The sequence below is a fragment of the Mytilus trossulus genome, chromosome 10, assembly GCF_036588685.1.
Source record: "Mytilus trossulus isolate FHL-02 chromosome 10, PNRI_Mtr1.1.1.hap1, whole genome shotgun sequence".
NCBI classification, from domain to species: Eukaryota; Metazoa; Mollusca; class Bivalvia; order Mytilida; family Mytilidae; genus Mytilus; species Mytilus trossulus.
Window position 1 is genome coordinate 64,098,397 of NC_086382.1, and position 16,581 is coordinate 64,114,977.

General features: G+C 30.2%; 1 protein-coding gene across 1 annotated transcript; it reads right to left on the reverse strand.

The window, feature by feature from the left end:
- Positions 1-3,212: 3,212 nt before the first annotated feature.
- On the reverse strand, positions 3,213-13,087 carry LOC134686482 (uncharacterized). The gene is made up of 4 exons (XM_063546148.1): positions 12,842-13,087; positions 6,649-6,822; positions 5,894-5,987; positions 3,213-3,948 (listed from the first exon to the last, which is right to left on the reverse strand). The coding sequence occupies exons 1-4, from the start codon at positions 13,068-13,070 to the stop codon at positions 3,807-3,809; spliced, it is 639 nt and encodes a 212-aa protein (XP_063402218.1). The 5' UTR covers positions 13,071-13,087; the 3' UTR covers positions 3,213-3,806.
- Positions 13,088-16,581: the final 3,494 nt, after the last annotated feature.

The following is a 16,581-nucleotide window of genomic DNA, read 5'->3' on the forward strand; positions in this document are numbered from 1 at the left end:
TATATTATAGAAAATTCTGCTGATGAAACGTACAAACCGAGGTGTTATGGGTAATTTTATTTATTTTTGCACATTTTTCATTAAAGAAATTGCAAATTAATGGCTTTATGACCAATTTGAAAAAATAATGTGAATATTTGGTATTGTTTATATCTGTAAATTATATTTGTTCAGAGCATCTACCTTGCTTAAAGAAACTTTAAACAAAAAAAAGAAGAATATATGCTTTATTAGTTTTATTCAATTTGTGATTCTTTATCTTTACATGCTGAAAAATCTAATAAATGGTCAACTTATGGATTATGAAATCTAGCTTTATAGGTTGTAGCTTGATGAAAGATATAAAAACACCTTTACAGTTGTTTTTTTTATACTTTAAAGACGGCTAAAATATCAAGAATCAATACATTCTGTTGAATGGAAGCTGTAAAGTTATAATTTTGCTTCAAAATTTATTGATATGTCTGCCTGTTTTGCAGAGTTATGTCCTTTATCAATGCAAATCTCCATCTTGAAATTTTAATATCATGATTTTTCAGTTTTCCTCAAGTTCGATTTTATGGGACTTTTTTCTTTGTATATTTGGGATATAATGCTAAAGATTAAAACTTAAAAATCTTCTGTTGCAATTACTTCAGGGTTATATAGGGTCAATTGTATGCTAGATTGACTGGACTATTAGATTTTGCTATTTGATTAAGAGATTTCTTTTCAGAATTTTCCTCAAAGATTAGTATTTTTGTGTTTTTGATTTTTATTTATCATTGATAGGTATAGACTGATTTTGTAGAATTATCATCAAGGCAAGATGTACAAAAATATCAGAAAATTATATGTCAAATAAGCAAACATACATTTTTTACTTGATTGTAATAAAAACAAGAGAAATATCAAAATGACAAACTTTTACACAATCTAAAACTTGTCAATATTTCAAATCTATTTGATAAAATATTCAGTTTTTAAAATTGTTTTACATTAGATATGTTTTATTATTTAATCTATCAATAACGAGAGGGTAATCGACTTATAGCTAATGTAATGCTATTACCTATATGACCCAGTTCACTTGGACAAGGGTCTTCAGGGTCTGACGCATACATTACTACAAAATATGAAAGCGTAAAAGAAACAGTATTACAAGATGTCTTCACTGGTTAGTCACAATCTGCTTTTCTGTATCGATTTGATTCACTTCAGTTGTTTTCTCCGTTATTCGTCCATCTTGGATTCCTAACAAATGAGGCGCAACCAGACAGATCAAATCGTTTCGGATATTTTATAGCATTGATGTCGATTTCAGTGTTGTTTTTTGGAATATCTGCTAGATAATATTCGAATTAAAGGGAATAGGGACAAGCGTGTTTTACTTGGCACAGTAGATATAACCATGTATATTCATAATAGGAACGTCATAGTCTGTTGGAGCAATAAAAAAAAAGCAAATGGTATCATATCCTATTAAAAAAAAGACAAAAAATCAACTAATCGCCTATTTCATATGCTTTCTTTCAAATTTACATTTATTTTGACATAACTGATCCATTAGAATTTCAGAAAATAAAAGAGATATAAATGCAATATTTATTTTTTATTCTTTTCGATTTAAATTCAACAAGCCAAAATTGTTTGTAATTTTTTACCAACATTTGTGATATTGTATATTTGAAGTACCTTGACCTTAATAGAAACCTATAGTAGATATGCCCGATTAGTGACATAATAAGAATTTCCTCAGCTGAATATAAATATAAGAATCGAATTACAGATACTGTCTTAGTTTCATACTACATGTACATAAATCTTTATAAAAAATACAAAATGTTAAAATTATCATACTTAGCAGAAGATGTATATTTAAAACTGAAACTTTTGATATAACCAGAGAAACATGACATAAAAAGATAGAAAAAAACGGTAAAGATATGTATAAACAATACCATTAAAACATGGTGCAAATTTTGGAACTAAAACTTTACCTAATAAATAACGTTTACTAAATCATCATCATACCTTTGAGAACAGCAAGTACATGTAATATTATGATTACCGATGTAAAGAAAGAGATTTTTAACTCCATTGTTAATAACTTATAAATTTCTCCAAACGATTGAGGAAGTAATCTCCGGAAACAATTAAACGTCCAGCGATTCTTTTGCCGCGCTTAACCTATTTGTTTATAAAGTGAAAATAGATTAATAATACTTTCTGTTCATAAAATTTCCGCAAATTTTGTTATTTTAAAGGTAAAAAACACCTCCACTTTTCACAAACAATTGAATTGCAAAATGAACTATATTTTACTATTAATGACACCTACCAAAGAACATGAAGAAGGCGAACTCAAAATAATAAATGTATAGTTTTAAAACTTTTAAATAATTTTGACATTTAATTAATTTATCTTTTTCTTTATTCAATATAATGTTACAAAAATAATATTTGATAGATTTGGAGAGTCCGAAGAAAGGTGAAAGACATCATAGGGATCTTCACTCTCGTAAATCTAAAATCAAACTGACAATCTCATGTGAAAACAGAAAACGTCAAAATCACTAACAACAGCACACAAAACACAACATAGAAAAAGAATCGTGTTTTTCAAAATGTACCTTAACAAAAAACGCGCAATCAAGAAACCATGTTAATCAAGGGTGTATCAAAAATTGCACATTTGAGGACCTTTATAACTTAATGAATAACCAACTAATTTATGTTATTGTTCTAAAGAAGTTGAAACCTAAGTTATTAATTGTATCAACGGACCGATTTGGAAAAGATGTGTTCAATGGAACAAGCAGTGTCGTAATACTGAACTGTTAATACCAAGTGAAATAGTAGTTCACCAATAATCAATTGTATCAAACCAGTGCCAAGAATTTTATAACTTAATACTGGTATCCATATATTCTTAATAATTTGTCAATATATCAACTTACATAATCCGACCCAATATTTTTGGACATTTTTTTTAATTTAAATTGTATCAGACATTTTCTGCAACATTTATTGACTTAATATAACGGATGATTTGTTTTCAATAATCGCATCATAGTTATGAAAAGCCTACTATTGTCATAAGCCTTAAGTTGAAGGTGTAAACAAATCACATTGAATCAGTTTACATGACATGGCTTATTCATAATGAAATCAATAACATTTTATCAAATATATTATGGAATCAAAAACATATATCAAATAGGATTATTCTATAATTTTGAAATGGTAACTGGGCCGGCCTGTGTGTGTCAATTGTGGTGCGTGTTAAAATGAAACTATTGATGTATACGGAGAGTTTCTTAGCTTTGTTCAAGACCCATTGATGGCATTGGCCTGGAAATTTGCTTTGCTCTTTGGTCGGGTTGTTTGTTGTCGACTTGAAATATTTTCCGTTTACTTTCTCTATTCTATTGCAACTTGTCAATATTTTGTAAAATGCAGAAATTCCCGGTATACACGGGAACTCTACACAAACATTTTTGAAAAAAAATCGAGTTTTCTTTTTCTTTTGTTAATTTTGCTTTCTTTAACAGTGATGTTTCTTTTACACCATTCATTGTTGTTAAATATCCGAATTCGTCCTCGATGCTGGTATCTTTAGTAACTTTTTGAATTTCTTTGAACATAGTCTATGTATTGCTCGTAAATTATCATAAAGTCAAGTCTTTTCGAAAAAATTCGATAAAGTAGTTAAATATTGTGTTTCTTTTAATGTCCAATCTTCCATTATTTACAAATAAATGAATCGATATATGTGATAAGTAATGTTGTATAGGATCACGATGTTATCACGATAATGAACGGATTCATGTTCTTGCATTGACTGTCTCATACTGTTCATTCACAACTTGAGTATTGATAGCACTGTAAGCAGAAACTTCCCTCGCTACACTAAGGTCAACATAATTAACGCTTGGTGCTAAGGGACTTTTCTGTGTAAGCAATTGTCTGAAAATATGATAATACAGATTAGATCACTACAACTGTTTGATCGTACTAAATTGTATTTTTGTTTGTATTAATTCATTATATATTTAAAAATGTTAACCGTTTTACACTATCATTATTTATTGAAATGTTTTAAACTGCATCTTTTTTATTCCACAGGTTTGTAAAAAGTAAAATGACAAAATGACCGAACTCAGAGGAAAAATATAAAAGGAATGTGCCTAAGCAAATGGCAAAGTCAAATGCTCAAATGACTCTCCCAAGTCAGTAACATCGTTGTGTCCTTTGATATTGTTTTCTTTTGTCATAATGACAGATTTATAAAATTCAATCGGTTGTAAAACTAGGACCAATTAAATGCTTTCATATAATCAAAAATATGTTGAATAGTTTACCATATTTCGTTTTACTTATCAAAACTTAAATATGGTCATACATAGAAGTTAGCAGCCGGTTCCTTATTCGATATTCAATATCCAACCAATTGCTAGCAGTCAGTTCGATATTCAAAATTTAGTTGCAAATCATAAAAACAAATTAAATACTTGATTACATTAAAAGCATGATTTTCATAGTTAAGAGGACTGATAAGATACGTAGGAAATCGTTTAATGACCACTTCAAACTGTCATGAATTCTCGTTGTCTTCGAATATAAACCCTTTTCTAAGTTTCATATTTTTGTCTTTATGTAATATAGATTTTTATCAATAAAACGACTTTAAATATATACTTTTATATATGATATTTCTTAAAACAAAAAGAAAAACCAATAACTCTAGAAACATTTAGAAATATAAATATAAATATTTATGGAAAGCCCAAAAAAGAAATATATAGCGAAAACCTACCTGAGACCGCTTAAATGAGAGTGAGACCCCCCTTGACTTTCAAAGTACATAAAATTCAATAAATCATAGTCTATGAAGGTTGTATAAATATTAGCCAGATTGAGAGATCAGGGGCTCTCACCATTGCCCTGTGCCCCTTGTCCTGAAAATTTGACAATTTTTAGCTGAAAAGTGACAATCTTAGTCCTCCGTAGATATCAAAGATGACATTATTCTGGGAAATCCTTTTGATACAAACTTTATATATACAGAGTTTATGAATTATTCGTCAAATTTTAGGGACATTGGAAGAACAGGGGGGGGGGGGGGGGGTTCTCACATTCATTTAAGCGATATCAGGTAGATTTTCCCTATACATTTCTTTTTTGGGGGCTTTCCATATACATGATACATGATATATATTTCTATTTATATTTCTAAATGTTTCTAGAGTGATTGGTTTTTGTTTTTGTTTTAAGAAATATAAGATATACAATTATAAAGTTTTGATGTCGTTTTATTGATAAAAATCTATATTACATAAAGACAAATATACAACTTACATAAGTATTAATAAAGGTTTATATTCGAGGACAACGATAGTTTACGACAACTTGAAGGGGTCATAAAACGATTTCCTACGTATCTTTTTACTCCTGTCAACTATGAAAATCATGCTTTTAATGTTATTGAATATTATATTTTTTATGATTTTCAACTAAATTTGAATTACGAACCGACTGCTAGCAGCCAGTTGGATAGTGAATATTGAATATCGAATAACTAACCGGCTGCTAACTTCACATCCATGAGAGAAAATTTTATCAGTTATTCTTTAAACCTGGCATATTCTAGGAGAATAAAGTAACGCACAATGTAAGAAGATGCCGAATGAACTCAAACATAATTTACTCGTATACAAAAACAGATAATGGCCGAAAAGAGGGAATTAGGGCATAGTAAAAGAAAAACGCAACAGAGATACCCGAGCCCTACCCAAACCAACACAACCAATCTTAATTTAACACTTGTAATTTTCTCACAACAGGTGTATAATCGACAGAAGTTGCTATATAAAGACATGCTACATTTCAACGGAAATATATCGTTAAATACCTTTTGTAAAATAAAGTTGTACCAGCAAAGATGAGAGCAACGGTACAACCCATAATAGCAAAAACTAATGCCACCAAAAAGGAAGGTGATGTATCTGAAAAGACTGTTTTTATAAAAAAAAAAATATAAAGGCAACTGTCCAGTTTTAACAAATCAACTAATTCACGTTATTTAGTTTATTTGGCGACATTTTGTTCAAGTTATGGTTGTCTTTTAGGGTCTTTGTTTGTTGTGATATTACACTATTGTTTCAGTTGGGTTGAAGGTTGGCGCCTGTTTAAACGTTTAAGCCCGCTGCACATGTTTGCATCTGTGCTAATTCGGGAACCTTTTGTTCAGATGCTGTCATTTGTTGATGTAGTTCACAAGTGTTTTTCGTTTTTTATAGAGATTAAACCATTGGTTTTCCTTATTGAATGGTTTAAAACTAGTCATTTGTGGGGCCTTTATAACGTATTGTTCGGTGAGAACCAAATCTCTGTGTTAAAGACCATTCTTTGACGTATAATAGTTTATTTTGACAAATTGTGATGGAAAGTTGTCTCTTTGGCACTCATACCACATCTTTTTATACCTATGTAAGCATTACAAATGTATATATTGTACGCTTTCTTACCTGTATAAAATACAATGTACGTTATACTAAAAGAACGTCATTTGTTAACACTCACACTACATTACAAACAAAAATTCATATAAACCTAAAAATAAAAGAAAGTTTAAACTTTTGAAAGATAATCCTTTATCATGTTTACCTTTGATAATTTTCTCCATTTCTTCGATAGTTGACTTTGTGGTGAAAATTGTCACTTGGTTATCGCTGATCGGTTTTGTTACTTTTTCTACTTTTGTTGTGAAAGTGTCCTCTGTAGTAGTAAGCTGGCTTGTTATGATTGTTGATTCTGGGGGATAACACCTAATACTCAATTCTGTAAGAATGAAATGATAAAGGCTAATCTTTTTCATAACGATTACTGTGCGTTTCATATAAATCAAATGCAACCTCGTGTAAATAAAAAATGGGTCTATTTTCAACACCTTGAACATCATTATACTATTTGTATACCGTCAATGTACGGTCTACAACTCGGAGCCTTGGATCACACCGAACAGTAAGCTAAAAAGGACCCCTAAAATGACTAATGTTAAACCATTCAAACTAGAAAACCAACGGTCTTATCTATAAGAAAAAAACGAAAAACGAGAAACACTTTTGAACAACATCAACAAACGACAACTGAGGCATTTATTGCCTAAGTCGGGTTTTTTTTTTTGGAGCAACGTTCCTTATATCGGTCAACCTCATTTTTTTTCACTTGAACGCTAATATAGAGAGAGCCCAACTCCTATCAATATGCCAGCTACGTTGGGTGTATGTTATGACAAATTTCAAGTTAGTCATGTTAGTTGGCAATATATATTATGTAGTCTAAAACCTTACTGCAAAACGATCATGGGAAGGAACCCCTCAACTATCCCTGCACTTATATTCGATCGCATCATGAATAGGTTGGTCAGTATGCTCTCCATTTCAATGTTCACAAGTGATATTTTAATTTAATTTGTTAAAGATAATCTCTATCCATGGATTCTAACAGGAGATACAGGGTCTCGGTGACAGAGTGGTCTAAGAAGTTACTACTGTAATCACTAGCAAGTCAACACAGAGGTTGTGAGTTCGAACCCTGCTGGCGCGGGTGCACTCGACTCTAATCATAATTGACTAGGATTGTCAGTTTTCCAATCGAAGGTCGGTGGTTTTCTCTTGGCACCCCAGCTTCCTCCACCAATAAAAACTGGCCGCCACGAAATACCCCAAAAGCGGTGCATAAAAGTGACGCGGTGCTCTTGAACTTTTTACTACCTTCATAAAGATAAATTTGAATGCCTTCCATATCTGACTTTCAGCAGCTAAAGATTTGATCAAATATCCATCAACTTGACGAATGTTATAAAAGAATTCAGTTTCGTTGACTTTACTGTATCCGCTATATTTGATGGTTGTATAATAGAAAAACAAAGGGTACGGGGTTATCGTTCATGACTCAAAATCAGTACATGCACAAGTATGTGCATTCGGGTCACCTTTTATATATTAACTGGTTATTATATAAGTTAGATGGTGAACGCTCAAGTAGTTGAAATCATTTGTTACACAAATGTGATCAATATGTGCGCATGTACATGTTGTAGCTTTAGTCACACGGATCAGTTTCTCGATAATAGAAAAGTTGACTAAAGTTTATGTATATAGGTAGCCTTAAAGTTATTAATCTTTGGATCCTTTATTTGGTCAACAATAAAGTCATAGTTGTTAGATATTCTTTTTTGAATGCATAGAACGAACCATTAAATGGTGCTAGTCGATGGTCTGTACACATCTCCCACTGGGATAGTTCTTGAATTTACCTGTTTGATATAAAATGACAGTTAAAGCTGTTCATTGGGTTATACTCTGGTCACGGACCATTTGTCTATTGCTCTATATGAAGCCGGTTTTTATCTCGTCTGATTTGCTATATTCTTAAATATTAATTTTAGTTTCATCAATGTTGTTATCAAGTTTGCTTTCGGTAATTGAAAATACATGGGTTATTCGTTTGTATGAGAAAACAATTTCAGCTTCTCTATTATTCAGGATCCCACATCATTTAAATGTCCAAATGATAAATCCTTTGGCAAAGTGTCCAGAGAGTTGTCCGTTAATTGATCCAGGCTATAGTTATTTGAAAATATCATACTTAAATACAAGTATCTTGTATATTTTGACGAAAAAAAAATGTACTTTGTAAAAAAATCACTCTGATTTATAAAAAAAAGTGTCTCAAACTGACATTATCAAGATGCTTTATTGCTTGATTGACCACATATTTGTTACGTTGGTTTAACAAACAACCAACAATAGGTATGCCCACGGGAACCAACTGAACTCCTCTTTTGCCGAGCTGCTCCTCTATTTATATGATGCCTACTTTATAAACGACCTTCTCTGGAAGAAGAAAAACATTATTATCTACCTTCCCGTTCCGCTATATAAATGATGTCCTTTCAGTAAAATCTTCTACGTTTGGTGAGTATGTTGATCTTATCTATCTCATCGAACTTGAAATTAAAGCTACAGAAGACACAGTATATCGACTTACATTAGGAAATTGACAAAGACGGTCTGTTGAGAACAACACTGTATGACAAAAGAGAGAATTCAGCTTCCCAATTGTGGTACTTTCTATTTCTATGTAGCAACACCTGCATATGGAACATATATATATATCCCAGTTGATTTTACAGAGCCTGTAGTTTCATCATGATTGCCTTGATAAAGGGTGTCTCCTTAAAATATGAAGCTATTGGTCCAAGAGTTCCAAGTGATGAAGTTGGAATCATCCCTTTCAAATTCTACGGACGTCATCCCGAGTTGGTTGACTGTTATGGAATATGTGTGTCACACGTGACGATAGTTATGTTCCAACTCTTGGTATCACAATCCGGTCCTCTCCTTCTCGAATTCAAGCACTTTTTACATCGAATACTTTATACTTGTCCTGAACTAGTGTTTTACTTTAATCCGTGACAAAATTTAACAAATAAATTCAATGAGTGGTAAAGTTCTCGTAATGTAATGATATGAGCTGTTTTCAGGACTTGATGAAGTTGATATGAAATGGTGCCAAATGTCTTTTCTGAAACATGCATGAATAAGCCATTATATTACTGGTGCCAAATAAATTAATTGTCTTCCAATTTCTGAAAGTTAAGATTGTTCAGGTCGCAAACCCATATCTACTAATTCAACCATATACTTTTGGGATATTTTATTTACAAATATATAAAAAAGAAGATGTGGTATGATTGCCAATGAGACAACTATCCACAAAAGACCAAAATGACAAAGACATTAACAACTATAGGTCACCGTACGGCGTTCAACAATGAGCAAATCCCATACCGCATAATCAGCTATAATAGGCCCATTTAAGACAATGTAAAACAATTCAAACGAGAAAACTAACGGCCTTAATTATGTAAAAAAATTAATTGTTTAGGAACTTTTGAAAATTAACCTTAGAATACTCTGGAGTATACAAATACTCATTCGGTGTACTTAGATATGAAAAGTATACTTTTATGGTTTACCATTGGCTAATCTGCAAATTACAAACATTCCATATACTTTTCTAGACTACAAAATATCGCGTGAAAAGATAACCGCAGAAAGGTTGTAATTTATATCGATATACTTAAATTAGCTACATATCTGTCTTTTTCAAATTGAAATAAATTTATTAAATGTTAAGTTGCAGGCCACAATTTGGACAACTTTTTACCCGTATGTGACCCATAATGCAATTGAAAAACTAAATCTAAACTTGTCTAAGGATGTGTTGTCATCTCTGTAATGCTTCCGGCCGCAAAAAAAGTTTTTTCTAAATTGGGGCGTCAGGTTGGCATTTCAGAATATGTAAATACACAGCAGCGCCCGGTTGGAAAGTAGGTCTATGATGAGTTTATGAATGTTGATTTGGTACTTCGAGTGGGTACAATGCTTTAAACACTCAAATTAACCATTCCAACAATTTATAAGCAGTCTGTTTATGGTCTATCGCCCTTATCAAACATACTTTCATTTTCCAAGTCAAGAATGACCGTTCTTCATCCGTCACCGATCTAACTTGAGCTCAACAATAAAAATAATCTTATATTGTATTTGTTATTACCACATCTGTATTATATATTGTATTTATGTGTGTTATTGTTTGTACAACTCAATTATGATTGTATCTATGACATTGTCTCTTGAGGAACCTTATTTCGAATAAACGCATATTGTATTCTATTGTAAAATTAATTATTTGGTATCCATTAGTTCTTCTCCTGAATATGTATTAAAAAAATTGCCAGTTGTTGTTAAGCAACCAACATTGAATTAAGTATATATTATACTGAGCGTTTTTAAAGTACTTCTTTCATCTATCTTAGACTGAAATGTATGGTAGAAGGAAAAAATTATAAAAATACTGTAATAAGTAATATAAATTCATATACGGAAAACATATTAAAACGATGACAGTGACCATAGATAAATCTATATATATCTGTTGGTTATGTACGTGTGCCGCTTAATTGTTGTTTTTCAACAGTATCCTTTAATTCATATAATCACTTATCCACAAAAAAAGTAGGTTACTACCAGATAGACTAATCGCAAAATTAAAAGGGACAGGGGAAATTAAATGTAAGATAGGGACTTGACAATGACGTAGAAGTATGTTCACGTGATACTGATTACAATACACGACGATACGGACGAAAAAATTGAGTTAATGTAAATGATAATGAACTGTTTATTTATATGAATCCTTGACTTTTACATAGATATTTTTTGTTTATGTTGGTTGTGTAATTATTCATTTTATTATGTAGCATTGTGAAATAATTAATTTTGTTCCAATTTATAAAGATATGTCTCTGGGTAATAACTTGTGCATGGATGGTTTATGAATTTGAACATGTGACGGAATTAGAAATCCATCTGCATACATTCTATCATTCTTTTTCTATTTTTCATCTTGCATAACCGTGTGTTTTTTTAATTAAAAGTATAAAAATTAAAAAAGGGTGAAGAGAGATAATATTGAAAGAATATATATATGTTACAGGCATTTTCTAAATTTAGGCATTTTGTAAAATGACTGAATTTTCAGGCAATTTATAAAATGCCTCACCTTGACAAGCATTATACAAAATGACTAAAAATACCTAGTTAGTTGTAAAATGACTGAAATTTTGAAACAAAATTCCACAAATTGCCTGTTCAGCTTCAGGCCATTTGTAGAAGAATAATATCCTTGAGATGTATATGACAAAAAGTGAAAAAAAACACAATATCTTGCAAGAAAATAACTTATGGTTCGGTAGAATTAAATTATGTTCCAAAAACCAGCTGGGAAGGTTTGTATGTCATATGATATGTTCTTTTAGTCAAACTACGTTAAGTATGTACTCACTCTGTATTTCAGATAGTAATTTTTCACTATTTTTAAATTATCAAAATGACAGAAGGACAAATTGTTTTTTCAATAGAACAAACTTTCCAAACAAAAAGTTCAGATTCAAAACAGTGAAGCGAAACATTTGAAACAGAGAAAAAGAGGTTTGTTTATAATTGACTGATTCTTTGCTTTCAGTAGCAAATATTTCATGCATTTTTAAGATGAGGATGATTTGGTTATAATTCATATGGGTATTTTCTGAGGTGGATTATTCTGGATATAGGACAGATATTACGACTGCCGCTTGCCAATCTATAGCATGGGTTTCGCGATACAAAGCGGTTTATGGTTGTGGTGCCAATTTATGAGTATCTTCATATTCACTGCCTCAAATAAACTCCAGTAATAGACACATCAACCGTTATGGGAGATCTGATTCACTGAGTTCAGTCCTTTAAAAGCTATAAGCCAAAAGATACAAGTCAAACTAGTCATGATAACACATTTGTAAAGTTCTGTGCTTGTGTTAATTTGGTATATTTCATTAAAATTAATTCTTGACCATTTGAACTCTTCTTTTTTATTTCAGTAATTATCATAATTAAAACTGCTCCGATGTTCAAAGCTTTCAATTTTTTTTTTACATATCATTCTATAAATTAATTTCAGGCATTTTGTAAAATGCCTAGAAAAATTAGTGACTATGAATTATGACTAAATTTAGAAAATGGCTGTAACATATATATATAAAAGTATCATTTGTAATATTAAAGGACATTTTCAAACTGTGATACTAGTGTATATAAATGTGTGCATCTGAAATGTACATGTGTATATATATGAGGATTGTCGAATGTATATATGCTGAATGATCAATGAAGATAAAAAGTACGCACATAAAAAAAAGTAAGTTCCACTTATCACTTAAATGACTAAGCTGATCACCATATCGACCTACTTTGAGTGTCCACACAATCTTTTTTTGAATAAATTGCATTATCTCGCTGAGTTAGTCTTGTTGTCCTGTTGTAAACAAAACAATACTTGTGTTCATACTCATAATGAACAGCTACACAAATTTTAGTTTGCAGACAATATTGTTTGCACTCTTCAGCAGATGTGTGTTGTGAACCACTTGTTATTATCCAATCACCATCTGTACCTCCTTTGTTTAATTGGTCGTTCATTTTGCAATCATATATTGATTCATCTGCAAAAAATAAATTGTAAACATTCATAGCAGAAAAGATACACGTTTAATTTAAGATAATAAAATCGTATGTAAACGATACAAAACGGTAATATTGAAACAATAAAACACTCAACAGTTTATATAGATATGAAACTCTCCTTGATTTCATTGCAATGCATGATCGAAATTGTAAAGATGATGACATCTTATTGGAAATTTAAATTAATAAGGAATGTCAGTTTTCTGTGTTTACGCCTCACCTCACTTTGGATGTTTGTTATGCATAAGATACATTATATTATATTTTGTAACTCACAATAAATCGTTAAAATGTTTTAATTATGTTTTGTGTTTTGTTATGATATGGAAAAGAAATTTTCACAGCATTTCCCAGTAAAACGGTTATTATCACTGATTCATTTTCGTTGGTACATCATAAGAATGAAGACGATCTAATAGTAAGAATGGTTATTCTTTCAAGCTACATTACAATTAAAGAGAAATAAGCAATTCCATGAATGTCACAAGCATTAGCCTTTTAGAAAAGGCTATAGTCGAGTCTTAGCTGATAAAAATGGAAAGTGCTCTCGCTTTGTAGATTAATTCATTTACTAGAATAGCCACGTGCATCAATCAACAAATTTTACCACACACGTGAGGTCACACGTTATGAAGTAGTATATATCGTTTAACGTTGTTGTTTACTCCAGAAGAATCGACTATTTATAGATAAAAGTTACCTGTGTAAAATATAATAGCTAAAATAGAGAGGACAAATCCGATACTCTACGGGATTGAAGGACATTTACTAGTTTTGGATTGTCCTAACCAATCAATAAACTTTGATTATTCACGTCTCGTAATATCTTCCAATCAGTTAGGAAGAAAAATTCACGCACTAACTGTACATCGTTCAATTCTTAATCTCAACTCCTAGGAGTCGATAATGACTGGCAATGACTGCATTCAAAAAGACAGGTCATAATACGAACGTCTTAATCTTTTGAACTGTGAGTTTCTTAGTCTAGATGAAAACAAAATTTTATTTACTTATTTACATTTTGTAATATATACATCAAATAACCGGTACCTTATCCCGGCCTCGTGATCATTAGTATAAAACATCTATTATGGTTAATTATGTTAGTACACACATTTTCGTTAATCCGGATATAATTCATGTCTTCACCTGAATAATTTTTTATACTAGTTTCTTTGTTTACAAAGCAGCTAGATAACACGTGTAGTGCTTTATATGGAATTTACATTAGTGCATTTACAAAATAGATCTACATATATCTACAGTTAAATGCTTTTATATCAGATCATTCAGTTGAAGGTAATTTTCATTTACTAAGTTTTCTTGTCATACTAGATTCTTTTATCTTGAATAACATTAAACTAGTAAATTTTTAGAGGACAACAACAAAAAGAGACGAATAATATAATACAAATAATAACCATGATAACACAACAAGAATAAAACTACTGTTGACTGTTGTATAAAAATAGTCAAATCTCTAATCACAATTGATAATCACTATGATTTAAATGTATGTACATAAACGGGTAGACATTCCTGTGCAATGTTTGAAGAAAATTATAGTATACTCTCAATATTTGAATTGGGCATTCTTTTTTTTAGAGTCATCATTCATAATATCATGTTTCAAGTCAGACATTCAGTTTATTAAATTGCTTTACTAGTCTGCCAATCTTATATCCTAAAAACTTTCTTATTTCAATAAAATTTCTGATCTCTTGTCTTAATATTTTGAGTGGTTGTATATCTTTTATTTTTTTGTCAGCCATAAAGTATACTTTATACATGGTGTAACTGGTAATAGTTAAAAGTACATTGAGTTCATAATACTCTTTATTATATATTTTATATCCCAAAGCTATGCTTTTCATATTAATAACATGTCTTCCAATATTTAATTTTTCAAGAATTTGTTGTACTTTTTTCAAGAATAATTCAAAATATGAACATTTAAGAAAGAAATGTTCATAATTCTCTACTTGTTTACAGTGTAAGCAAGTATCTGTTTCTTTTAAATGCCATTTTTTTTAATAATGTATTACAGAAAAGTATATAATGGATTAGTTTCCATCTTAATATTTAATATATATAATCATCTGAAAATGAAGAGATAAATTTTAATGTTTCATATGCTGATAAGTATTTTCTAGTGTTAAATATGATTTCCATATAGGTTTTTTGTTAATGATGTTAAGATTTTCTTTTATATTTATAATGACTTGAGTATGGTTAGATGGTGAGTTTTTGATGATATTGGTCCACTGTTTTGGAATAGCTTTCTTCAGTTTTGTTAGCTCATCTATCAAGTTTTCCTTATTTTTTAGTTTACTTCAATAGTATGATATCTGAGGATATGTTTCCATCTTTATCTAATAAATCATTTATAACCAGAATGTTGCTTTGTATCCAGTTTTTAAACAGTAAACTTTTACTATTGATGTTAATAAATTTATTGCCCCATATTATTTGTTTCCTTATTTCCCAAAACATGGTAGGCTTTTGTTTAGTTTTTTCTGTTGCTTTTATCCAGGTCTTAATTAACTGCAGATAAAACGCTGGGATTTGTTTTATTAAATTTTTTTTCAAGAATATTTATATTGTCTATATTCATCTTGAATATTAAAAGATTATCTCCCATGTTATCCAGAAAATATTTTGGAATTATCTTTCAAGTTTGTTTATCATTTTCTTCAATAATAATTGTTTAATCCATTTGAGTTGAATTGTTGATAAATAAGTATCTATACAAATCCTTTTTAATCCCCCTTCAGAATAATTTTGTGAAAAAGTATCTCTTTTAATCATATCTCTTTTCAAATTCCAGATATAGTTATATATCATAGTTTAAATGTTTTGTATAAAATCTTTTGCTTGCTATATATGTTATATATTTTTTTTTTTTTTTTTTTTTCAATAGTCAGGATTTAACATCACCCTTAGAGCACCACCTGACTAAGGTGTTACAGGGTTTCAAATATATAACAACAAAAGACTATTGTTTTATCAAGGTTTACAAAAACTAAAATATAATTTTTTGGAAAATCTCTTTTTTTTTGTCTCTCTCTCTTTCACTCTCTCTTTCTCTCTTTTTTCACAATCTCTTTATATAGAAATATCTATAGATTATTTAATAGAAAAAAAGAAGAAAAGTTCACATGCGTTATGCATATATTACATGTTGTTTGCTCTGTTCCATAAATAGGTCAAAAAGATATATATTGATATAAATTTGGTTGTTAGATTACCATTTAGGATAAATAATTAGCATAGGGGCCCAAAGTTTTTCAAGTTCAAAAACTTTGTTGTATTTTCTTGCTGTATATAACTCTAACTTCTAAAAGTTTTTCAGTCTATTTTTTAATTCAACTGCATTTGGAAGCTTTTCTTCTAGCTTGCATTTATATATGTATTTTTTGGCAAAAACTACAAGAAAATTTAAAAATAAGCTTTCTTCTACGAAACC

Coding starts and splice junctions, on each gene's coding strand:
- LOC134686482 (XM_063546148.1), bottom strand. CDS start 13,070: ATGAACGACCAATTAAACAAAGGAGGTACAGATGGTGATTGGATAATA. Junction 6,823..12,841: donor AGATTGTGTGGACACTCAAA/GTAGGTCGATAT, acceptor TCATTCTTACAG/AATTGAGTATTAGGTGTTAT. Junction 3,949..5,893: donor ACAACTTTATTTTACAAAAG/GTATTTAACGAT, acceptor TCATATTTTCAG/ACAATTGCTTACACAGAAAA.